The following is a 25,308-nucleotide window of genomic DNA, read 5'->3' on the forward strand; positions in this document are numbered from 1 at the left end:
CGTGAGCAAGGAGTTCGGCATTTCCAAGCACAGTTTACGATTTCCTTAAGAACAAAGACAAGATCTTGAAAGCGGCCGAAAAACCGTCTGGTGCCCAAAAGATGAATGCAAGCCAAGGTGTTCATCCAAAGCTTGTAAACGCTCTCGTCGTGTGGCTTAATTCAATGATTGCCAAGCGGTTGCCAGTCTCGGGCTGCATCTTGAAACAAAAAGCGGAAACTCTCGCGCTTCGAATGGACATCGCGGATTTCAAGTTCAGTGATGGATGGCTGAGAAACTTTAAGCATCGGAATGGCCTCAAGTTCAAGAAGGTGTGTGGCGAAAGAGGCGCCGTCGACAGTGCAGTTATTGCGCAGTACCACAGTGGAAAACTCCAGTCTTTGTTGCAGCAGTTCTCTGCTGACATTTTCAACTGCGACGAAACTGGCTTGTTTTACAAGCTGCTGCCAGAAAGAACACTCGCTTTTGCTGGTGACGCATGCCATGGTGGCAAGCATAGCTAAGAACGGCTGACCGTTCTTGTCGATAGCAATATGTCTGGCGGCGAGAAACTTCCTTTGTTAGTAATGGGGAAGTCTAAGAGTTCGAGGTGTTCTAAAGGGGCAATGCTGCCAGTGTTATACGAAGCCAACAAAAAGGCATGGGTAACGCAGCAGTTGTTCGAGAGTTACGTCCTTAGGTTGGACAGGAAGTTTGAACAACGGAACAGACGTGTTCGGCTCTTCGTTGACAACTGCGCTGCTCATGGTCACATCAATAACTTGAAGGCTATCCAGCTGGAATTTATGCCGCCCAACACGACTGCGATCCTCCAACCGATGGACCAAGGTGTTATCCGTAATTTGAAACTTTTTTACCGTTCACGTATACTCAACCGCATGGTGCTGTGCTCGGAAAACAGGAAAGGCTACAGCGTTGACCTTCGGTCTGCTGTCGGAATGCTTGCGGACGCATGGAAGGCAGTAACACAAAGCACGCTTCGTAACTGCTTTCGCCACGCGGGCTTCGTACTCGACACAGAGGCAGCAGACTTGCCTGAAGAAAGCGACAGTGTGACTGACTTGTGCCCTCTCGTGGACGATATTATCAACGACCTCCGCTCTGCTGGTGCTTCCATGCCCAGAGAAATAACTTTTGAGCGGTTCGTCGTCGCTGACAACGAGCTCGACTTCTGCGCAGAGCTAACCGACAACGAAATAGTCAGTCAGGTTATGGCAGATTCAGACAACTCCGATGTCGAAAAAGAGGAACCAACGCCTGCGCCACCTACTACCGCCGAATTGATGGGAGCATTGATGACGTTGTCATCGGTGTACAGTGATGACATGACCCTTGCTCAGATCGAGGCGAATGTGATCACATGCAAGCGGAACGCCGTTTAAACAAGGATCAACAAGTTTTTCAAGCCATTGCAGCTCTAACACTGGCTGCCTTTACGGCACCCTCTGTCGGCTGCATGCATGTTTCTTTAATGGCTGTTTTCAGAGCCACTCCACTGATGCTTTGGCAGAGTTTCGGAAGTCTGGTACTTCGACCTTGACCCTCTTGATCCGAGAAATATTAATGAAATGGTGCATTTTTTTCTTGCATTGAGAAATATTAGCAAAATGGTGCGGTTTTTTTTTGCTTGCATTGAAAGTTATCTTTTTTTTTGCTTGCATTCATTTTTTCGAACTGCCCGAATTTTCGGATGGTTGTTCGCTCTCTAGAGGGTCCGAAAAATCGGCAGTTGACTGTAACTGTGCGTCTATTGCAAAAAGTACACATAATTTCTGTGTAACTCTATGGGGTATATGTAAGTTTAATACAAGTTCAATCAAATTTCAATAAAAGTCATGTAAAAAACCTATGGAAATATTGAAATGTGTACAGAGCATTCCCCTGTGCTCCGACCTTCAAGTAGATCGAAGTTGTTGCGAGGGTCATCGTGAGACGACCAGTGGTTGCATTGCCTGCAAAGTCAGTTGCATATTAGAGTGAGCTCCCTATAAAAATGTTTGCTCCCACTTTTGAGTTGAAATGATCTGCCTTATATATTCGACGTTTGTTGTGTGTACACACAGAGGCAAACAGACGTATATGGTACGTCATTTGCCCCACAGAAATAGTCACCGGCTCGCTTGCTTGCATTACCACTCCTAAAAGCTATGCACTGGCTGATTTCTTATCTGTAATGCAATGTCACGCTGAAAGTAGAATGCTTTGTCACAATGAAATTGGCACGCCAATCGCGTGTAAGAAGTACCGAGGGATAGTGGTAATGCAAAGAAGCAATTGTTTTTTTTTTTTTTTGAGCAACAATTATTGTTAAAAGCAACATTTATTGTTGTATGGCAGATGTTCCTTTTTTGTCAGAGAGTGCATTTAGTTGTTATATCCTGATATTTTACCAATGTCATGCTGCCCTGCATTGAGAAAATCATTAACCAGTGATAAACAAACCACTAAGAAACCAAAATAATTCACGTGTGACGGTGGGACCGAATTTCGGTTTCGTGCGTCAAAACTTCAAAAATTGCAATATCATGATTTTTATCGAATCTACTTGAAATCGGACACCTCATTGCCTTCCCAGAGTATTTTGATGGTCAGGACATTCTGTGGGATCAGTAAACAGGAAAGCTTGAAGCTGAAAAAAGTGCTTCCTGTCAGATTGGTGGCCCAACAGCTGAAATAATGTGGCTGACGTGATTGTTCCAGAATGCACTCCTTATCATTGCATGCTGAAACATCTGCCTGACCCAGTATCAAGAAAGAATAACAGAACGGTCACTAAACTGACACATGAATATTGGCATCATGCACATCTTAGAGCTTTCGTACAACGAAGTCGTTTATATTTACACAGCAGCCATTTGTGTACATCTTCAAGTAAGCAATGACCTGTGGCCTGCAGTGGAATTGTAGCTACGAGGTGTCAGTGTTCATTGCTGCTGTACTTCATCTCATGTTGGCAACATTCCAGTACACTTGAATCAAAATTAAGTGATCAAATGTGCACTCCTTCACACGCTAAGCTAGAGTGTGAGATATTGCTTTGACTCGTTAAAGATATGTTGAATATGATTGTGATATTCGAGGTGTGTCGAAGTTCCTTGCCAAGTAATCGCGTGATCCAGTGCCGTTTCCGTGTCCCCTCTCAGCCCAGTCACTACCGCAGTCTACCTGATTGTCACATCCTGCCTGATTTTTCTTGCCCCTACCATAGGAATCTGCATAGTATGTCAAATCTGCAGAGCATCTTCTAGTAGACACAGAAGACTTTTCCACTGTAAGTCTAACTGGTAAGATTACTATGGTCAAGTTCAAGGCAAAAGACCATGTGATCAATGCATTTTTTGGGTGTGTCCACATCGTTAAAATTTCATCGCGAAACAAGCAATTTTTTGTCTCTGATGCCTAGAAGCATATTGTCGATATGTCGTTGTGGAGGTGAAACCAACCGTAAGTATATTATTTTTTCACATTGCTAGACTGTAGGCATTCTTTATGAAGCACACTACTGTCCTTTCTTAAAAGGATTGTCTAGTTACTATTTCTGTCCTGTCTAGTTACTGTTACATCATAACGAACATGAAGTTGAAATTAGTTGACTGTTCCCGTCTTCCTCTGTAAAATTTACCTCGTCATAATCTGCTCATCATCATTAAATATATTCTGTATTTGCGACAGTTGAAGGAAATAACAAAGCTGTATCATTTTACTTAAATGATGTTTATTTGAATACCAGCTTTTTATTAATTTATTTTTTAACCAAAGCCTGCCTTGTGACCGAACAGTACAATATGCAACAGACACTGGTATAAAGACTGCTGCTGTTGCAGACAAATTGAATAAATTTTATAGCGTATAGGAATTGTCGACTTTTGATGCTATGGGAGTGTCAACTTCATGCCAGATCTATGACACAATGTGTTGTCATGTGTAATTCTCATTCTGTCCAGAGTCTATTTGTTTCTTTAGCGAATCAGTCTCCATGCCATAAATATAGAGTCTACAGCTATCTAAAATGGCCAAAAAGGCTGTACAAAAGTGACAGTAATACATAATGCCTCACTCACGTTATCGTCTATAAGTATTACCTTATTTGATATCTTTAGCGAAAAAGAAGGACTACAGTAAGAGAAACAGATTCCTCACTCATACTAGCTTTTAGCTATGCTCTATTATTTAAACGTCTACCTTTTCCGTGAAATTATTTGCCTCATTGCTTTTGGAGTTCGGCTTTTGCTTTGTCTTGTCAAAGTCCTCATTTCTCGCATTAACACTATGCCTCGAAGCAGATGCGACCTTGTGTTTCTATTCTTAGTTTGATGACAAGGGCATTAAATCAACCGATCACAATGTGTGATGGTTGGAGGCAGTGCAAAAATGTATGTGCATGCAAGTAGTGGCACACAGTTTGTGTTGTGTTAAAGGGCCCCTGAACCCCCTCTGATATTTTCCCAAACATTTCAAGTAAACAAGCGCATCGCATGCAGAATGCCGTCACAATCAACGATGCCACACGCCGCAGCGCTACAGGTAGCAGGCGCGCCACAATTTCAAAAAAACAATAGTTTCTCCTTTCTGGCCCGGCCATTCCCCCCATTGACATGTGTGACATCACCAGTGAAACTCGATGACGTTGCCACTTTCGATGCTTGCGATTGGCCGAACGACAACGTAGGATTTCCGGTCACTCTGCAAACAGTTGTTCGCACGCATCTTGTTGTTCTTGGTCATGTTGCCGCTTGCAAATCGACATCTGCGGTTGGTAACGCAACACAGGGTCCATACTGGCACGATTCGTAGGGGCACGGGCTGGCGCGATAGCAACAGCGGTTAGTCAACAGTCAGTGCACCCAGATGACACACACAATACAGTTGACGGCGAGCTGGGTCATCGGAGTGGCGGATCGCGGCATCCGGAAGTAGACGCTGTTTCGAACAGCGCGTCCGGGGTGGCGTATGCCACGTGACATGAGGAGACGCACTCAGCTGACTCAGCGAGGAGGGGCCAAGTGGTTTCACAGGAGGGTATCGTAGGAAAGAGGGAAAGAAGCGATCGTCGCGTTTCCATCGCCAAACGCCTCTAACTCCGCTATTACGGCACTGCTTCCAAAAATTCCCACGGCTACATTTTCGTTGTAAACTTGAGCACAACTTCCTCACCTCAACTAAATTTCAACCGCTGGGTGGTTTAGGGGCCCTTTGATTGCCACACAAGCTTCGCTATTCGCCATGTGAAGACTACTTGTTGCTTTGCTGGTAAGATACGTTTTGGTCTCAGTCTGCACTCTTATGTGGGTGATGCTTTTTTCCAGGCTCTGAGGATTCTCAACGGTCTGAGGAATTGAGTCGAGATAGTGAGGTGAGTGTGTGTACCAGCAGCAGCAGCAGTGGACTTTGCTGGGAAAGTTTAGGTGGCACTATTTTAGTAGTGTAAATGCTGTATGGCATTCAATGTGATACGCATGTGAACTTCTTGAGATGAAGTCTTTATATATATACTCAAACTTCTCTATAACAAAGTTGCATCTTACACAAAAATAAGTACGTTATGTCTGAAAATTTGTTATAACGATGTGTCACACTACAGTCGAACTCCGCTACAACGAACGCTGCTTCAACGAAATTTCCGCCACAACGAAAAATTCACGATTCCTCGTCAGCAGCCCATAGGAGTCAATGCATAAATATTGTCGCCACAACGAACATTTTTTCTTCGATCTTCCCGCTTCAACAAAATTTTACAATGCCATTCCAGGCTCAGATGCTTATTGCTATGCAGTGAACCCAACCTTTAACATTTCTATGCATTTTCAGAGCCTGAAAATGCGTCAACGAGTCAAGTCTAAAATACGTGTTGGCACCACCAGAAACCGCCGCTATACCGCCGCTGTTTAACAAGCATGGACGCTGCCATTGCTCGATAGCGATGGCAATGAGACCATAGAGCTATGATGAGACTGCCCTGCTTTTGCCACTGGCTTATTTTGAGCCGCTGACGATCTGAAGCTGAAGTTCAGTCGCTCAGTTCATGGTTTCCTTCACACAGCTGCTGCGTGCAACCGCGGAACGATACTTTTTCCGATTCCAATGCTTATCATTATGTTCCCGCTTGGCCAGTGTGGTAACTAATCAGAGCGCCTGTTCGTCCACATTATCAACAAAATGAGCTAGCGGTTAGTGATGAATGATAAGAACGGCATAGAATAATCCAAAAGTCGCCGCTCCACGATACCCTGCCTTCATCTCGTCGTTGTCAGATACTTTTGACGGTGGACAGCTGCTGGTGTTAACGTGCTAATGTAACTGTTTGGTTCGTTCACAAAGGCATTTTAGGCGTGTTTCAGCATCCTTTTCACCATGGCCTCGCTATGCATGAGTGAGAAGAATGTCGTGACATTGCAGGGAAAGAATAGGAAGCAGCACACATTTTTTGAATTTTGAGAGTAAACGTTCCTTTGTTTTGCTAGCTCAGATCAGCTATGTATATATATATATTTTATTTCACTACAACAACATTTTCGCTTCCGTGAAATTTTTTCCGCGCCCCGTCAGTTTCATTGTAGCAGGGTTCGACTGTATATCTATTGCAGGAGTATTCATTTACTTTGTTGTAACCAATATTTCTTTATATTTAGGCTCGAGTGTGGATATATGCATAAAGCTTGTGCAAACAATATTTTATAGTTTCAAGTCAAAGTGGTAATAATTATTTCAAAAATTTCTATAGATGGTGGCTTATTCGGGCTTCCAGAAACTAGGCAAAATGACCACAGCATGCATTGTCTTGTTTTGGGCAATGCAAATAAGCCATGCATTCACACCCAGTAGCCCCTATATAGCAGCTTTACCTGCTTTGTTTGAATGGAATAGTTCAAATAATATAAGATTCGCACGAATCTCTGAGACTAGTGCCCAATGCTTACAAATCTTTTTTAAAAAGTTAATTCATTACTTCCCCAAAGGAAAACAAGTTAATGTTTTGTTGTCATCTCAGACCCAGTTATTCACGTCTTGTGCAAACACGAGTTCGACGTTTGTTAGAACTCCAGCTGAGCACATGATTTATCTAAAGACTCATTTTTGCACTTATGCATGCAACATAACTTTCTCTTCACTTTGCTTACATTCTCACTTTTCTGTTTTTTTTTTTTTTGTTGCACATTCAGCCTATTGCAAGAAAGGGGAAGATCATGAGCAAGGACTTTGCAGGCACCTGACTTTAGTGGTTTAAAAAAATAAATATTCGAGATACACAGTGCATCTAGCAACAGAGATAAGCAACCAGCAACACTTGAAGTGCAGGAGATGAGGAGACTAGGTTACAAGGGGCCATCAGTGTGAATCGAACTTCTTTCTGGTTATAGTGTGTGTCCTTCTGGCGAATTATCATTTCACCGAAGTGTTCTAGCATCGCGAAGAAGAAAAATCACCCGGTTTTTCGTTGCAGCTGTCTAGTACTTCACGGCGGCGGCAGACCTACGTAGAGCTGGAGTTGGAAGCTCTGGAGCGGGAGCGGCAACGGGTAGACGCCCAGGCCGAGCGCTTCGAGCCGTACCTGCGGCAAGTTATGAAGAGTGGTGAGTAGTCGCCTTCATAATTTCCAGCACCCTCGTGTTTTTCATTTACAACATGTAAGAGCCACGTGAATCATGGTTTCTTTCACACATTTCTTTTTGTTATGCTAACAAAATATTCCAAGTCTAAACGGTCCTGCCATGCACTTTCAAACCGAATATTATTATTCTGCACAGTGCAGCAGGAACAAGCCTGCTCACCTTGCACTTTCAAACTCTTTCCCATTACTATGATGGCTCCTTCGCTTATGTTTCACTTCTTTTGCTACAGGCCATTGTAGGTCATTTGAACTTAACATTAGGGAAATTTAGTTCATGCAGAGACATTTCAGCATTTGCTGATTGTCGATTCACTGGTAATTTGCAAACTGATAAAGTCCAAGTTCGGTTGCTGACAACTTGAATCCAGTTGCAAACTTCTTAGTGTTTTGCGCTTTACTGGTTTACCGGAGGCCTAAGCACGACCGGCCGGCAAGGTGGCACCACCTGGGCATACAGAGCTCAACAGGATGAACACAGCAATTGTTCCAGACACTACAGTTACTGTTGCTACTGCACAGAACGCAGCTATTTGTTGCTACTCTGCTTGTGGTACAAACTTGCGACCGGGATCTAATCACAAACATGTTGGTTTTTCAAACCTTTCTTGTGGGAACTACTGGTCGAACGCTTTGGAACTTTCAATCATTGCAGTTAGACGAGTTGCGAAAGCATGTCGATACAAGTGTCCAGCTGTTCTCTGCCAATATGCCAATGTTATTACAGGCGCTAGAATGGAGGACGTGCCAAGACTCTTCAGTTTAGCGTACCACCTTCATTTGCCTCCTTGACAAATCAGATGTGTAGGGTCCCGACCCATCAGTCGTAGATAATTTAATGTAAGAAATGTAGCTATTCTAACTTCAACATTTTTTTTGGCATTTACCTTCTTTAAAAACCCATTCTGTGCATTCTAAAAATGTCATACTTTTTGTGCTAAATTATGGAAGGTTAATGTAATTCTTTAGAAACCACTTGTTCTTCTTAAAATTATACGGGAGTCATACAGACTTACTGAAATACCATATGAAACATTTCAATTGGGTTCATGCTGTGAATATCGCAAGGCTACTTCAAAAGCTTCTTGCGAGATGCTTGTTGAAAGTAGTTCATGTGATTGATCTTTGTGTGCAGGTGACCAGGAAGAAGAGGACCGCTGTATGCAAAAGTGGTTTGCCCTGGTCAACGAAAAGAATGCACTAATCCGACGGCAAATGCAACTTAATTTACTGTGAGTCTCATCTTTAAATGTTATATTGTGAGCCATGCTGAAAGGGTTCCTAAACTGCCCAGAGGTCGAAGTTTAGTTCCTTGTTGCATTTGTGCATAAGCCCGCAGCAGATGTGGTCTCGAGAATTTTTCAAAGCGGAGCCTTAATATCAGAGTTACGCTTGCTTGTTAATTGGAATGCAGCTGTAGCTGGTTTTACTCTTTCCTGTGTTGCGGACCGTTCAGATGCGCTCTCTCCCTGGTTCAGCATTCCTCCTCTATATGCAAGGAAGACAAGCATGGAGTGTGCAAGCCTGCTAGTAGACAACCACTCTTTCTGCTGCCGACATGGCCAGGTTCTTTTGGTGACCTCATGGCCGATGCCGGGTACAATTGATTGATTGATATGTGGAGTTCAACATCCCAAAACCTCCATATGATTGTGAGAGACGCCATAGTGGAGGGCTTTGGAAATTTCTACCACCTGGGGTTCTTTAATGTGCACCCAAATCTGAGCACACCGGTCTACAGCATTTTCCCCTCCATCGAAAATGCAGCTACCGCAGCTGGGATTCGATCCCGGGACCTGCGAGTCAGCAGTTGAGTGCCTTAGCCACTAGACCACCGCGGTGGGGCAATGCTGGGGATACACTCAGTCCTCCTTATAACGAAGCTGCATCTTGCACAAAAATAAGTTTGTTATAACCGGAAATTTGTTATTAAGGTATATTCCGAACACTATATCTATTGCTAGACTATAATTCACTCACTTGCTTATAACTTATATTTAGTTATATCTGGGTTTGTTATATTGAGGTTTGAGTGTACTGAAAGGCCTCAAAAGGAGCATGCAACTGTGTGTGTGTGCGTGCGTGCGTGCGCGTGCATTAGTGCTGCTGCATTTAGCGCTATTCTGAAACAACACTCTGAAATGGATGTATGCGTTTGCTAGAAATGTTAAAAGAAGATTTTGTAGGTGGTTCTAGGGCCATTTAACTCTTTCGCTACCACGCCTATTCAAATCGTTCAATTTGGAACGATGCATTTCAAGTTTAAATTCTCGCGCTGCCGCGCAGTTTACGGCTGCCTAACGCCATCTAGGTTAGAAAGTGGGAAACACACGAAGGGATCAGCGATGTTTTGCTTGTTTTTTGCTACGGAGAAGTTTTCTCTCGCTGCAATAAATTTCGGGTTGCGGCGCGCGCGCATCAATCATGGCGTCGTCATCGGGCGTAGACGCTCTCAAAAGACGACGCGTTTCTCACGAATCTAGCGCATCAACAGTTGATTTTGAGGATGTAATCAGCGCAACAGCGAGTCTGGTGAAGATGTTGACTCATCAGATTTTAGCACCGATGACGAGGATGCGTCAAGTCATACCGCAACGTCCGACAGGTGAGTGTCTGCTGTATGCGAGGCGCACACTATGTTGACTAATCAGTGTTTACGAGTGGCGGAGCGTGTACTTACAGCAATTTTACTCATTTTCGGGGTCTCAACGTTCTACAGACATGATTCCTTGCCGGCATCTGTCAAGCGTGTACAGTTTATGCCGAGACGAAACCCGGGGGTCGAAATCGGTGCCGAGCTTCGGAGTAACGCACGGCACTTCGTCCGGGCCGTCAATTTCTTGCAGTTGTTTTTCACCACGCAGGCGATAAGCATGATCTGCGACTACACGAACAAATATGCGTGGATGCATATTTTAGAGAGGCAGACGTACGCAGAAATAGACGGCTCGTGGAGGAACTTCAGTCCCGATGAAGTGCATTGGAATGCTTATTTACATGGGAATTTTTGAGTTGCCACGCCTTCATCTGTATTGGAACACCTCAGAATTATTTTCTGGCCTCATTCCTCCGAAGATTATGCCGAAGAGCCGTTTCTGTGCGTTCCTTGCCTTTCTCAGCGTCATGGACCCGGAGCAGACAGACCCCGTCCGCGATGGCAAGCTGCACAGGATAGCAAACCTACTGCAGCACATCAATGACGTTTCTTCGCAGCTTTTTCAGCTGTACCGCAACGTGTGTGTGGACGAGAGAACGGTGAAGTCTAAAGGAAGATCGGAATCCGTCAGTATATGCGGGACAAGGGGGTCAAATGGGGGTACGAACTCTGGGTCCTCGCAGACTCAAGGACAGGCTGCACTGTCCAATTCAGTGTTTACACCGGGAAGAGAGAGGCACCCAGCTCAAAGGGACTTGCCTATGACGTCTTAACGCGCCTCTGCGAGTCTTACTTAGATCAAGGATACATAATCTACCTCGATAACATTTACACATCCACGTCTCTGTTTGTACACCTACTTGAGCGGAAAACTCTGTCTTGCGGAACAACGCGCAAAGATCCCCGCGGATTCCCCTCCCAACTGAAAGACACCACATGGGAGAAAAGAGCAGCTCGAGGAGACGTTCGCTGGATGCGATGCAGTGACGTGCTGTACTTGCAGTGGAAAGGCAAGCGTGTTGTAAACTTGATGAGCACAGCACACACAGCAAACAAACACGTCATTGCAACGCGAAAAGTGAAGAGGGCAGACAGATGGACCAAAATTCCCGTCAGGAAGCCACTCTTGATAGGAGAGTACAACAAGGGCATGCTTGGTGTTGACAAGTCGGATCAACTCATTGCTTCCTACAACGTGTTGTTGAAGTGCGTGAGATGGTGAAAGACGCTGTTCTTTCACTGCATCAACATTGCCATCGTGAATAGTTTTATTCTTTTTGAGACACATAGGAGGGATCATCCTGAAATAGAGAAGCTATCAAGAAAGACTGGCTTTGACCAGCTCGCATTTATAATTGAGCTGACCAAACAGATTCTGGGCAGGGACGAAAGACATGTTCCCCCTCCTCCACCTCCAAAAAAGTTGGAACACAAGCCCCAGATGCAAAAAAAAAACGCCGAAATTGCAAGCTCTGCTGCGACAAATGAAAGACACAGATGAAAACAGCAGATTTGGGTCAGCGATGCGGGGTCTATCTTTGTTTCATCCCGACGAGCGACTGCTTTCGAGAATGGCACGAGACGTACCCTCACTAACTTTCTTTTCTATGGGAAGAACAGCTTTTCGCAATAACTTTTGAAACTTGAACAACCTTTTTGCAAGATAAGGAGCTACAAATTGTATATATTCAATTTTTTTAATCTCATTATTCTCTAAGTTATCCTCCTTTTCAAAGTGTTAAACAAACTTTTCAATATAAAATGTTTTTCATTATTATGTGTAATAAATATATGTACAACAATTATGTTATTGGACAGAGCTTTCTTTTAGCTACATTTTGGTACCAAACAATGTAAATAAGGCGTTAGTATCTAGCCCTAAAAAATTATTTTTCACACTTAGTAAAACCGGCCCCTTTTCTCGCGGTAGCGGAGAAGTTAAGGCCACTGCGATAACAAGCCTGTGTTGCCATGAAATTTCCACAATTAACAATAGGCCCACAATTGCGTGAAAAAATTATTAGTGGAGACTGCACATTTTTTGGCAGCAGCTTACTGTAGATGTTTGCACTTGACCATGCAAGCTTGAAAGATTGCATCATGTATGCCTTCAAAATCTGGACCTAGCTGTGATATTTTGATAGGTTACACTTCTACACGAAGTTTCTTCTTTGACGATTTTCGTGTCATTGTACGGCCCTCAGGGATCCGCGCTAAGCTGTCATTTGAACTGTGAGTAATTATGCTCGTCACAAGCATTTGTTCATGTCATCCTGCCTGAAACTGCTTGATCATGATGTGACAAATTACACAAAAAAGTGCAGAACAGGAAAGAGGGAAAAAACGTGGTACGAAGCTGCATGATAATATCAGAGGCAGTAGTCATCATTCACTGTGTACAAGCTAGGTGGCGTTTGTAGCAAACTCAAAGTTTTCACCAATTGCATAGTAAATATAGACTGCTTCTAACGTAAGTCGCGGGAGTCGCAAATATTCGCATGATAAGCAGTACCACACAGTAACTAGAGGCATTAGTCATCAATCACTGTGTACAAGCTAGGGGGCACTAGTAGCAAACACAGAAGTCTCACCAATTGCAAGGTAAGTATAGACTGCTTATAATGTAAGTCGGGAATATTCGAACGATAAGCGATACCGCAGAATAACCAGAGGCAGTAGTCATCATTCACTGTACAAGCGAGGTGGCGCTAGTAGCACACGTCCTCTTATGGATTCACCTGAGTCGACTTGTTTTACCAATTGCAAGTATACACTGCTTATAGCTAAAGTCGCGGGAGTTGCGAATATCTGCACGATAAGCGGAACTGCACAATAACGAGAGACAGTAGTCATCAATCGCTGGGTACAAGCTAGGCGGTGCTGGTAGCAAGCACAGAAGTTTCACCAATTGCAAAGTAAGTATAGACTCCTTATTGCGTAACTCGCGAATATTCGCACGGTGAACGGTACCGCACAATAACCAGAGGCAGTAGTCATCAATCACTGTGTACAAGCTAGGTGGCGCTAGTAGCAAAGAAGTTTCACCAATAACAAGGTAAGTATAGACTGCTTATAGCGTAAGTCGGGAATATCTGCACGGTAAGCGGTACCGCACAGTAACCAGAGGAAGTTGTCATCATTCACTGTGTACAAGCAAGGTGGCGCTGGCAGCAAACACGGAAATTTCACCAATTGCAAGGTCAGTATAGACTGCTTACAACGCAAGTCGCAAGAGTCCCGAATATCCGCACCAGCGCCGCCTCTATTTTTTTCAGTGCCCTCGCGAACACACTCTTCAGGCCGTCGAGCGGGTGTTCCTCCTCCGCCTGCCGCTGCCACATGGCGTCGCTACGCGAGTAAACTACGGGATGCTGGTGCTGAACGGCCGCACGTCTTAGGAAGCTCGCAAATTTGTTTTCATGCTAGTTAATTTGCAGTTGTGCTTTTTGACCGCTTCACAGATGCAGGGAGGATAAAAAGTAGCACGAACATAGCGGCGCGCTGTTTTTACCAGGCTCTGTCAGGCCGTGCTACTGGTTTGACATATGCGTTTGAGTTTTATAACATTCGCATTTTATTTTATTTTTCAAGCTATCGAAACCCCATTATTTGCATGCCTCAGTATATAACACTACTGTGTACCACTCTGCATATCTGACGAAAAAAAGGTCTTTTTGTTTTTCATTTCTCATTAGTTACAAAAAAAGAACTCACCGGTCCTCTTATGGATTCACCTGAGACGACTTGTTGGTTTGTAGCCTGGAATCCATGACACTGCCCGCTCTGCGGGATCGGCCAAAAAAACAAATAGTATCCTATAGACAGTAACAGCAATGTAGCTTACAAAAAAAGAAAAGAAAAGGATGTATATGGAAGAAAAAAAAACAGATTCAGAGAGTGAAAAAAAATCACTAATATAATAACTATACCTTGATTTTGGGAGACGATCAGACAGCTAACTGTGCCAAACCTGATTAATTTAGTATGTATGTCTCATATTTATTGACATTTCGAAAATTACTTCCCGACTTTTTTTTTTAGTATTTGTTAAAGGGAGCCTTATGTTGAAAAACGCTTACTGTCTGAAATGAAATTGCACACTGCATCAAATACGTCTCTGTGGCGATTTTCCAAAACTGAGGCACCAAAATTTAGAACAGTTTCTGTAGTTAAGCTTAAACCTTGCTTCGAAAATAGAATAGCTAGAAGTCTTTTCTTTATTACTCGCAGTTACGACATGAAACAAAATAATGTTCAATAGTTTCTGATTCTTCGAAGAATGGACAAAGAGGGGAGAGTGTCAGACCAGCTCTTTGTGAATAAAAATTTAATGGGGGAACACAGCACCAAAATCTGGAGATAATAACTTCAAGTTTTTTCGACGAACTTCACTAAGACTTCCATGTGAATTGGATACGACTGAAAGGCGAAAACTATCTTCGTTTTTTTCCGATTCAATAGACTAAATGTTTCCTACTTCCCCCCGGGGTATATCTGCGTCCAACATGGTTTTCTTACTTCTTCAGGAATTGGAGACAAAGCCAGCTTTCTGCCTCTCGGCTGGTTATGCACTGTCCTCATGATCAGCCCATTTCAACCAAGCGAAGATGTTATGTGATGCCGTCAAGTTATGGCACCTTTCATTACGTCATAAACATTTATGATATTTACAACCTGAGTATTTTATCGATTATGAGTAGTGGCGGGTGAAGTCTACCCGTCTCGTTAGGCAACATGGCAATTGGAATCACTAAACAGGAGTGCGCTGCATCCAAACAGTCAACAACTTCGTCTATCTGTAGCAACGCTGCCTCGGGATCGCTGCTGTGTACAGTGCTAACATTACGCCCCGAAGTTGAATGATAGCACATGGCCACCACACAGTCATTTGGCCTCTACTGTGCTTGCTACCGAATTAAGGTGCCAGAGGGAAGCAGAAAGAAACAGAGCTGAGCAGCCAGATATTAAGGCTACAACAATCCGTCCACAAATACAAAGACAAGCTCAAGCAACTTACCACAGGCCGCATTTTTCATGCTCGTCACCTTGACTCAAGTTGAGAGTCGGCATTAGACTTTAGACTTTAACAGTGCCTGTTGAAAACACAGGCAACGATCGCAGAAGTCGCGCCGCATATGGAGATGTTCTTGTCTATTTCACGATGATTTCAATGTTTAAGCTCTCAACTGGTGAAATCACCTGCCATGGTTCCTTATTTTCTGACACTTGCTTTTTCCCGGTGGCAACACATGTCAGGCTTTGCAAAGAGAATGGATTATGACCTATATCCCTGAAAGCAGTCGAATGACATTTCGTGCTATTTAGTGCATAAACTCCAGGCTTGCACTTAATGTGCTACGCCACTAGAGAGTAGCAATAATCAGAGGCAGTAGTCATCAATCACTGTGTACCAGCTAGGTGGCGCTGGTAGCAAGCACAGAAGTTTCACCGATTGCAAGGTAAATATAGACTGCTTAGAACGTAATTCACGAGAGTCGCGAATATCTGCACGATAAGCGGTATTGCACAATAACCAGAGGCCATAGTCGTCAATCACTATGTCCAAGCTAGGTGGCACTTCTAGCCTACACAGAGGTTTCACGAATTGGCATAGTAAATATGGACCGCTTATAACTTAAGTCGAGAATATCCGCACGATAAGTGGTACCGCGCTATAACCAAAACAACATTTTGTCAAAGGCCGCCATACTCAAAATCGAGCGTTGAAAAGTTCGCACTCAAACACTGCGCTAAACAGCGTACATGATACAAAGTTTGCATTCCCGGCTGGGAGATCAACGACGAAAACTTGCCAAGCTTATGTAAGACTGCACACTGGCAGCAAAAGCGAAAGTGGCGTCATGAAGCCAAACAACTTTTAAATTTACGGACGAGGTAGCAAATGCAATATCTGTAACAAGCTTAATAATGACAGTGCATTTCCCGATAAGGAACAAGGACCATAGTGAAATTCTAAGTTGGTGAGGACGGGATCACGTGTGCCATATCGAGCTACGCGTGGTCGGCGCCGGTGCAAAGGCCTACCCTTCGTCTAGACAACCGCCCTCCTCCCTCACTCGGCTAGCCCATGCAGCGAGCTGTGATCTTTCTTTATTTTTTTTCCTTTTCTCTTTCTTCCCTACGCCCGTCGTTCATTCTCTCCGCGTCCCCTCCTCCTTCGTAACGACCTCGTCGCTTGCTCCCCAACGCAGCTTCTTTCAGAAGCGCATTCGCTGCCGCATTTGTCACAATGATTTTCCACTGGCAACCACATTATAACGTGTCTTTCATCTTGGGGGACTGCAGATTAAGCGTTATTCGAAGGTAAACTGGAGTCGAAAAAGACCTCTTCATAACCAGTCCTGCACTATAAGCAGTTACATTACAAATGGTCCGCGATGCTAGTTTGCCTGTGTGCACCTAAGACTTTTTTTTAACAAGCAAGCTGAAAAAAAACATCAGTCGTGCTGTATATTAAAGGGAGATACAAACTTTCTATCACAGGTATCTCTTTGTCATGGTCACGTTAAGTCAACAGAGTAATAGACCCCGAAAGATGTAACGAAAGTTAAAGTAGCACAAATGGCAAACATCCAAGTCGAAGTAGTTTATTGAAATAATGATCCAGATACCTCATAGCATTTGTTTCGCTCCAACAAAATGCTTAGTTTGAAAGAAACTCGGGTGTCAGTGGTTTGCACTTTGCTAGTGCCATTCAAATGACCCATCTCTGAGACGGGACTTCTAACATGGCATACCCTATGCCCGCAGTGCCCAACAGCCAGCACAGCGTGCTGAGGTGTCTTAGCGGGGCACAGCTTTGTGTAAACTAGACGTGTTAATTAGAAGTGCAGATTTTGGCCAAAGTGTCACATATTGAACTTTTTATGCCGATTTGGGCCAAAACCACAATATATACTCAAATTGCACTACTCTGCTCCAAAACATAGAAATCGGCATCTACAAATTTATTTTCTAGCCAGTTTTAGCAGAACTTTACTGTGTTCACAACTATGATTTTGATTCATCTGTGATATCGAATATAACGGTCCTGTATAAACATGAAACAAGAAAAGTGTACCTAACATTGTACTAAAATGCACGGCTTTTACGTTATATAGTCCCGCGTTCTCGGCTTGCCAGCTAGCTGCTGACTATTGTACGGGGTCCGTTATGTACGGCTGATGCAGAAGCTTAGCTAATGTTCCAGCTGCACACAGTCATACCGTGCACGAATAACGTCCCCTATCCATAGTTTGAATCATCACAGCTATACGGGTTCGGGCGAATAAGGCAACAGGCTAGGTCAACAAACAACACTTTATTGCTATGCGTTAGCAATAGCGCGTAAATGTCGCATAGAGACTTCAGATAACAAAAGTGTTGATGCTTACATCTCAATCATTGTCGTCTTTGGCTCGCAGGGGGTTCTGCGTTCATCCTTCTTTTTTCGTCGCCGTTGTCAGAGAGAGCGTCTGGTCGTTGGCACGCTAGTTTTCTTCACCGTCCCGGTTTCTCCTTCTCTGCCAAGAATACGTTCCCTCGCTGAGGGAGTGGAAACCCGTTCCGTGCACCAGGAAAGGGGAATCGGGAGCACTCGTTGCAGGGATGTTCCATTCCTTCGCAAGAAACTGTTATCGACTCGTGTCTCGAAAGGACAGTAATGTCTTTGAAACTAGGCTGTCGCGCTGCCGTACAAGAGAAAGGGTGGCTGGGCGCACATGCTTCCCCACACTCCATGCAAATAAGCTGCACCAATGGCACCAGGGACGTTCAGAATTGGCCTGGACGGGTTGTTTTTATGGCTACGGAAAACACGCGCCTCTTTGAAGACAGCATCTTTAACGGTGTCGATTTGATCATGCACCATGAATGTCATGCCAACGAAACTTGCTCTGTATGCTAAACACTTGCTTAGGTAGCTTTGGTTCTACTCCTTGGAATTTTCTTTCAGCTTGTGTTTTGTTTCACCAGCTTCTCCAGAGCTCGTGTTGCATTCCAATGGCAGATTTAGAGCAGCCGATAAACTCCGCAAGTGAGCACTCGACTCTGGCATAGAGCAACGCCTCCAAAATGGCGATTGGAATACAATCAGAGCTGCCGGAGCAAGCATGGGGAGCAAGTTGTATGTAGTATTCCATCCTGCTGATTCCACTGTCAAATTTCGTTGAATTTCACGCCCTGAGATAAGCTAATTTGCCCAGTCGGCCGTGCCGTCTACCATTACTGCCAAAACGCGCGATAGCGGCAGCACCCTCAAGCGAGCGAACGTATTAGGGGTCACTCGCGCTGCGGTCATACACCAGTCCCATTGCCCTCACACACGCCGAGTTCTGGTCCATTTTGCCGATTTCGATGGAGCAACTTTTTCCTGTTCCTCGGAGTCGCACCCGCTCTCAATCCACTGCGACTCTAACTAAACACTTGACTCCTGCCCTCACTCTGCCATTGGAACACACTTCTTGAAAAAGGAACAGAAAAACTTGCTCAGGCTTCGCCATTGGAATTCAGCGTCAGTTTTCCTGCCCCAACACGCTTTATTTTTCCCTCCGAAAACTGCTTGAAAAGCCATCTGTGCCGTCCCATCACTGGTCATTCTCAAGAGCTGCATTAATCAGGCTGAAATGCTGAGTTGGTTTTATTCCATCCTCTTAACATAACCACACATTCTTTTTGTAATGGCAAGTTTGAATACTTGTGATTAGGTATACTGAAGCCCTACTACGTCATAGGGCTAGGGTTCTAGAATGTCCCAGTGGAGGCACAAATAATATCCTGCATTTACACTGATTTATGAATTTTTCAAGAGCACTACTGAGAATGATGTGACATTTTAGACATCTTCAAGCATTGTTCTTTCTTTCTGGTGTAAGATAGTATTTGTTGCCCTTAGTGTCCTTTTAACAGAGGCATAAGTGGAACATAAGGATGTAACGGTAAATAGAAATGAGTTTGGTCGACAGCCTGTCGTTAACCGGTGCCGAACCAACACCTTTCTCAACATACTCGCAATGCTGTACGTATGGGCTTCGGTCGTAGCTATGTTAATAAATAACATCATGAATACCCATCTACGGGATGTGGTCAAATAAGTTTTAGCAGTTTCCATTTGTGGTCATAGCAGCAATCTTTCTGGTCATAGCCATTGTGGTGTTGTGGTCATGGCGATTCTTCTGTCTGCCAGCATCACATATGGTACATAAGAATAGTCCTCATCACATTCCTTCTCGGACTGCAACAGGAAGCATGTCCGCATGTCTTAATGTTGTCTTTCCTGGCCACTCGTCCAAAGAACTAGCAAAAGCAAGTAACATCCACATACAGGAATGTTGCGCCTCAAGTGGATAAAATGCTCACATCAATAAATGTTAAATAGCAATTTATGCTAAGGGTCCTTCTGAGGATGGCATGTTGTAGTTTTTTGGGGACAGCAATGAAGTAATGACTGAGTGTAGTGTGACAACAGGCAATAGGTGCTCACTCTTTAAATGCTAAATTTCCTTCATTTTGCTTTTTCTTATTGTGAGGAACAGATCTATGTTACATAATTCTGCTTGATAAACTGGTTATACAGTCAATTTTTATGTTGTCTAGGAGATAAACATCTCATTGTCAATTTTTTTGAAAGTCTTGAACATATAGAAGTCATGCATGTGTGCATTCGGTACAGGGCAAACACATGAAGTGAAGCTAAGGCTGTCAAGTGAATACATCGTTAGTTCTAATGTTTTCTTTTTTCATACCTTTATTACATTTGACTCACCAAAATAATAAACAAAATTTTATTGGTCACATAGTCTTCTTCATACCATACCGTACATTGTAAGCGAGTCAACGGAAGTTCACTCATAGAACTATATAACGGTAACAAAGTCTACCTTCGATGTGGTCAGTTAACACCACTGATTACCATTGAGAACATTGCGTGTAGGCCAACTCTGTGTATGCCAACTGCAACGTGATTGGTTGCACACAGCTTAGCAGTACAAGAAGTTTGTAGTTCTAGATGTAAAAAAATGTAGCGCGAAATGTAAATAGAACTGCAGATTGGTTGTCCTTTTTTTCTTCGAGTTTCCAGACATACATACAACTTTTTTCTGAGGTATCTAAGTAAAGAGGCTGTTAACGTTGTCTACTGTTTCTTGGGTATTTGTATACAGTAACAAAGCAAGTAAATGCTTGCCAATGTGGAGCGTTGAGATGACAAAAGACTGCTTGTGGCATCTAAGCACATTCAGCACCGCTCAGTTGAAACACAGTGCTCTAATATAATTTATGGCCTAGTGGTTTTTAGATTGAAAGAGCTGCCCAGTTTTTGCTAACACAAAAATATTTTTTCACTGTTTTATGCAACAAATGTTTTATCTTGCTCCTATGGTTCTGCGATGCCAAGTAAAAAAATTTAAAAGTCACAGTTTTCCCAAGAGGGTGAAGCAATGAATGTAATAGCAACATATTCGATTGTTTTCCGAAGAAAGGCTAGCATGTGTTTTAGCAATATTAAATGTAGTGAATATGCGCTCGCTAAGTAGCCCAACTTTTCTGCGGCGCGCGCGGCCGCAGTGGATGACAACAACAAGGCCCGTGCGTAGTGACGGCGTTGATATACGAAGTGATGCTGCCAGCCAACTCATTTAAATCCGATCTCATGTAACTATACAAAAAGGCTAGTGTAAAAGAACACGGCCGCTCCAGGTAGACTTTCAGCACCGTTTGTGTGTGTGTGTGTGTGTTGAGAGTACAGCCCGTAGAAGCTCCCGACTGCTGGGGGGGCACAAGGCGCGCGCTGATCGTTGCCGCGTTAGCGCGGCTACCTAAGGCACCCCCCCCCCCCCCCCCACACACACACACACACGGTTCGCTGGAGAGATAAGCACGCGCGTAGATGAGCCCGGCCGGAAAGGCGATGTTCATATATATATATATATATATATATATATATATATATATATATATATATATATATATATATATATATATATATATATATATATATATATATATATATATATATACTGTCCATACAATTGCTATCGCAATAAATATAATCTTAGTGGGATTGGCAGTTGTACCCTCTATCATCTTTCAAAGGGGGTGTGTGTAGAATCCATCCATCCTACATCTCTTTGTTTGTCGGTATAATGAGGTATCCAGCTCGCTATTCGTGGGTCTCTCTGTCTGTCCTTATATGTGCATAGTCACTGCAGTCTTTCATACATGGAACTGCTATATGTTTCACTTCTTTTCTGTCAATCTCGATCTTTTCTCAGAAAGTATAAATTCATCTATCTATCTATCTATCTATTTTGTATGCATGACTGTAAGAACAAGGAAGGAGACACATGATCAGTAAAGCCTTGGTTGCATTGAACTGTAACTTGCTTTTTTCTCTCCTTGCCTTTTTGATGACCTCTCCCTCTACTTATCTACGAGGACGAGACGAGCGAGGCACCTGTAGCTATCCAGTACAACCTTCAATGCACTGAACTGCCCTTTGCTTCGAGTACTTTCCACCCTCCATTTTCATGCTCTTGTACCGCAGCGGGCTGCAACCTGCGTCCCGCTGCACCCCTTTTTTAAATGTCTCGTCGACCGCCGCGCCACGTGGCGGTGGACACCTCGCACGGCTGTTGCTCTGACGGCTTCACAGCTGTGTGAATTCGACCGAAAGACTAGAGGTTGCGGAGAGCGAGAGGGTGGCGCGTCTATTTTGTTTTTCACACCGGGACTAATGACCCGTCTTGCCGAGGGATGCGCACAAGCCGCCCGCCAGGGGACGCTCGCGCTTTTGACGCTCGAGAAGCGAATTTGGATGGGGGGTGGCCCCTGATTATGATCGATGATCGGGCCGTCGCGCGTTTAAAAACCGGCCGCTGTGCAGATACGACGAGTCGGGAAGGCGATGCACGCTGTAGCTTGTTCGAATTGAAAATGCCACCGCCGGGGTGCCAATGAAGAAGGACGAGGAGATTGAAAAAAAAAAAAAAACTTGATATTGCCGGTCGCTTTGTTATTGATATTTCTGTGCGTGAGAGAGAGAGTTAAACGAAGTCGTTTTGAAGCCTTTAGCGCATACCTATCTAAATGCTTCGTTTGTTTCGTAAGTTGATTTTTTTTTTCGAGGAACTCAATTCTTTTTTCAAGATATGGCAACAGCTGCAGGCAGCGGAACATACATTCTGTCAAATAGTAAAGCAAGGACTGTTTGATGGATTAGTTGGGTTGTACCTAACAAAGAAAAGAACCAATTCACGTCCTAAATACTACATTTTAGGTAATGACGAAAATGTTATCCATGCCTTCCTTGGCTGAGTTGCAAAACGAATTTGTCGTACAGCACCATTAATTTTGTACGTATATACAAAAGCAGCCACGTGTATATTCCTGCACATACATAGCACCTGGATCGTGCAAAATATTCATATCTATATTAAACGCTTATCTCACGTCCGCGCGTTTCATTCGCACCAGCGCCGCGTCATTATAGTGGTTTATCTGTTTTCGGGCACAGTGGCTGCTCAGCCCAGTGTTGCTGGAAAATTTCGGGGCTGCTGCTGTTCATGCATTTAGTCACGTTTTTGTGGAACTTCGGCTGTAGCCGTATAACAGAAGTGAATATCTTGGGCATGTGTTGAAACGGCAAGATTTCTGAGTACTGCTGTTTTATTATATAGACCTTTTTAACTGAGAGGGGAATTCCCCCCCTTTTCGGGAGCACGAGAGCTGACGTCATTGCATCGGAAGAGCATTTTTTTTTTCGGGGGTCGCGCATGTAAACAACAGCCCAGAGGGTATTACTGCGGTGCCCAGCTAGCCTTCGCTTAAAAGGTTCTATAGTGCACAGTCGCGGCCACGTCTGGGTCGAGGGTTGCGAGCAGCTGGTTTTAACTCTGCGGAATGATCGACACCTTGAGGCAGTTTCCGGCTTTGACATGGTGTTAGGAGCATGGGCGGCCTATAGTAGTCGGGCTGACCACGTCAGACCGGCTGTTCACGTGCGAGAAGATAGGTGATTCGCACTGACGTCACTTCGTGCAGCCGCCACGATGTAGAACCAACACGGTGGACCACGTAGACGTCATTCAGCGCGTCTCGTACACGGGCCGATAACGTTTTCGGTCTCGTCACTACGACGTTTAGCCTAAGCAGGGAACTTAAGGCGTCGTCGTTTTTGTAGCTGCCATGTTGTGGCGCCTATGCGTTAAGAAGCTTCAAACGCGACGTCACATAAACGCTGTATCAGTACCGCGTTGTTCAAGCAACGAGAACAGTAATATTCTTGCAGTTTATTACACGTGTACGTGCCCCCCCCCCCCCCCCCCCACGGTACGCATTCACGCGTCATGTACCTACAGGATTCAACAAGTAAATGAAATATATCAAGCTAGACACTGGCGTAAATAATTGCATGCGGAGGATCGAGCGCCGAAAACCCCACTAATGCATTCGTGCCTTGAAGTGATAGCACCGACACCACAGGCATACAGGAAGGTGACAGCGCGTGAGCATCGTGTGGTCTACCAACGTGTTATCGACCGCGGAAATTGAGGACGAAGGGTATAGTAAGAAGGGACATGTTCGAGTACGAGATATTGTTGCGCTAACGAACCGGAAAAACCAAAGGAAACTAGTATAATGCGCAGATACCGATGTGGGGCACAGCCAAAGTATGTAGATTGGTCGTCGCCAGACCGCGTCGTCGCTTTCGTGCGTTCGTCTTCCGGCCGTAATGGCACTGTACACAAGACCGATTCCAGAATTACAGTGGGAGATTGCAAGGGAGCAAGTCACTTTTAGTGGCCACCCTGTTTTAAGGAAGTGCCCGCCGTAGTGGTTCAGTAGTTATGTTGTTCCGACTGCTGACCGGAAGGACGCGGGATTGACGAATCCCGCGCCGCGACGGCTGCGTTTTTTGACGGGGCCGAAATGATAAAGGTCCGTACACTTGGATTTAGGTGCGCGTTAAAGAAGCCCCCGGGGGTAACAACTTTCGGAGCCCTCCACTACGGCGTGTCGTAATCACTACGTTGTTGAAGGACGGAAAAGCACTACAGTTTTAGGCCTCTCGTGTCGTACCACTAGTGATCAATCACCTAATACTCGTGTGCCTCGGCAAAGTGGGGGGGGGGGGGGGAGTGTTTGCAAAAAGGTCACTAACCCTCCCCCCTTCCCGTGGTACCAGCCCCGCCCAAGCCTCACCATGACTCCCCTTCTCAACCGCTATTCAACACGGGCTTGCAGCACCACCCACACCTCCCCCCACCCCTTTTTCACACACACACACACACACACACACACACACACACACACACACACACACACCACAAAATCCTGCTGACACTCATACTAGTACTCTTGCTCTTCACCATTCCTTGCTTTCTTTCTCTAGAGGGGGAGAGGGGTACACACTGTTGTGGAAGGGCAGTGCCAAGAACAAATACAAAGAACGAGATGATGATATGCGCCGTACTGAAGGTGAGAGAGGGGGTTTCGCTCCGCTTTTTTTTCTGCCTTTATTTCCGCGTCCTTTTAATATAGGGTAGCAAACCGAACGTTTCACTTCTGGTAGACCTCCCTGTCATTCCTTCATTTATATCTTTCTCTCGTCCCTCGAGGTGATCGAATCATAGAAGTGCCTGAACGAAGGAGTTTTAGCCCTACAGCCACATCTCGGCAGATTCACCTGAGAATTTCGCCGTAGGCGATTTCCAACCTCCTCTTTTAGACAAGACGATAGTCATAGCGCGAGAACAAAACGACGACACAGAGACAAGGACACGAAAGACACGAGCGCTTTCGTGTCCTTCGTGTCCTTGTCTTTCGTGTCCTTCTTGTCTTTCGTGTCCCTCTTGTCTCTGTGTCGTCGTTTTGTTCTCGCGCTATAACTATCGCCATATCAACTAGCCCAAGCTGCCACACTCCTCTTTTAGGCTTTTCTGTGACCGCACCTTGCGTGCATGTGGGACTTTTCCTCCAGCGCTGGCCCTTCCCGATGAGTCACCGCCGCTTGTGGCGTGTTCCGCGCCGTCGAGTTCAAGGTCGCGGA

The 25,308-nt window shown here is 44.6% G+C and overlaps 1 protein-coding gene across 4 annotated transcripts in view; it reads left to right on the forward strand.

Moving 5' to 3' along the window:
- The window catches only part of Ehbp1 (Eps15 homology domain containing protein-binding protein 1), a 73,770-nt gene that overhangs the window by 40,537 nt on the left and 7,925 nt on the right, over positions 1-25,308 (forward strand). For all 4 annotated transcript variants that reach the window (XM_075871347.1, XM_075871349.1, XM_075871348.1 and 1 more), the window contains 3 exons: positions 5,307-5,353; positions 7,442-7,571; positions 8,742-8,838. In XM_075871347.1, the coding sequence (XP_075727462.1) occupies positions 5,307-5,353; positions 7,442-7,571; positions 8,742-8,838 (274 nt within the window). The remainder of the gene's footprint in view (positions 1-5,306; positions 5,354-7,441; positions 7,572-8,741; positions 8,839-25,308) is intronic.

Source organism: Rhipicephalus microplus, chromosome 8, assembly GCF_043290135.1.
Source record: "Rhipicephalus microplus isolate Deutch F79 chromosome 8, USDA_Rmic, whole genome shotgun sequence".
Taxonomy (NCBI): domain Eukaryota; kingdom Metazoa; phylum Arthropoda; class Arachnida; order Ixodida; family Ixodidae; genus Rhipicephalus; species Rhipicephalus microplus.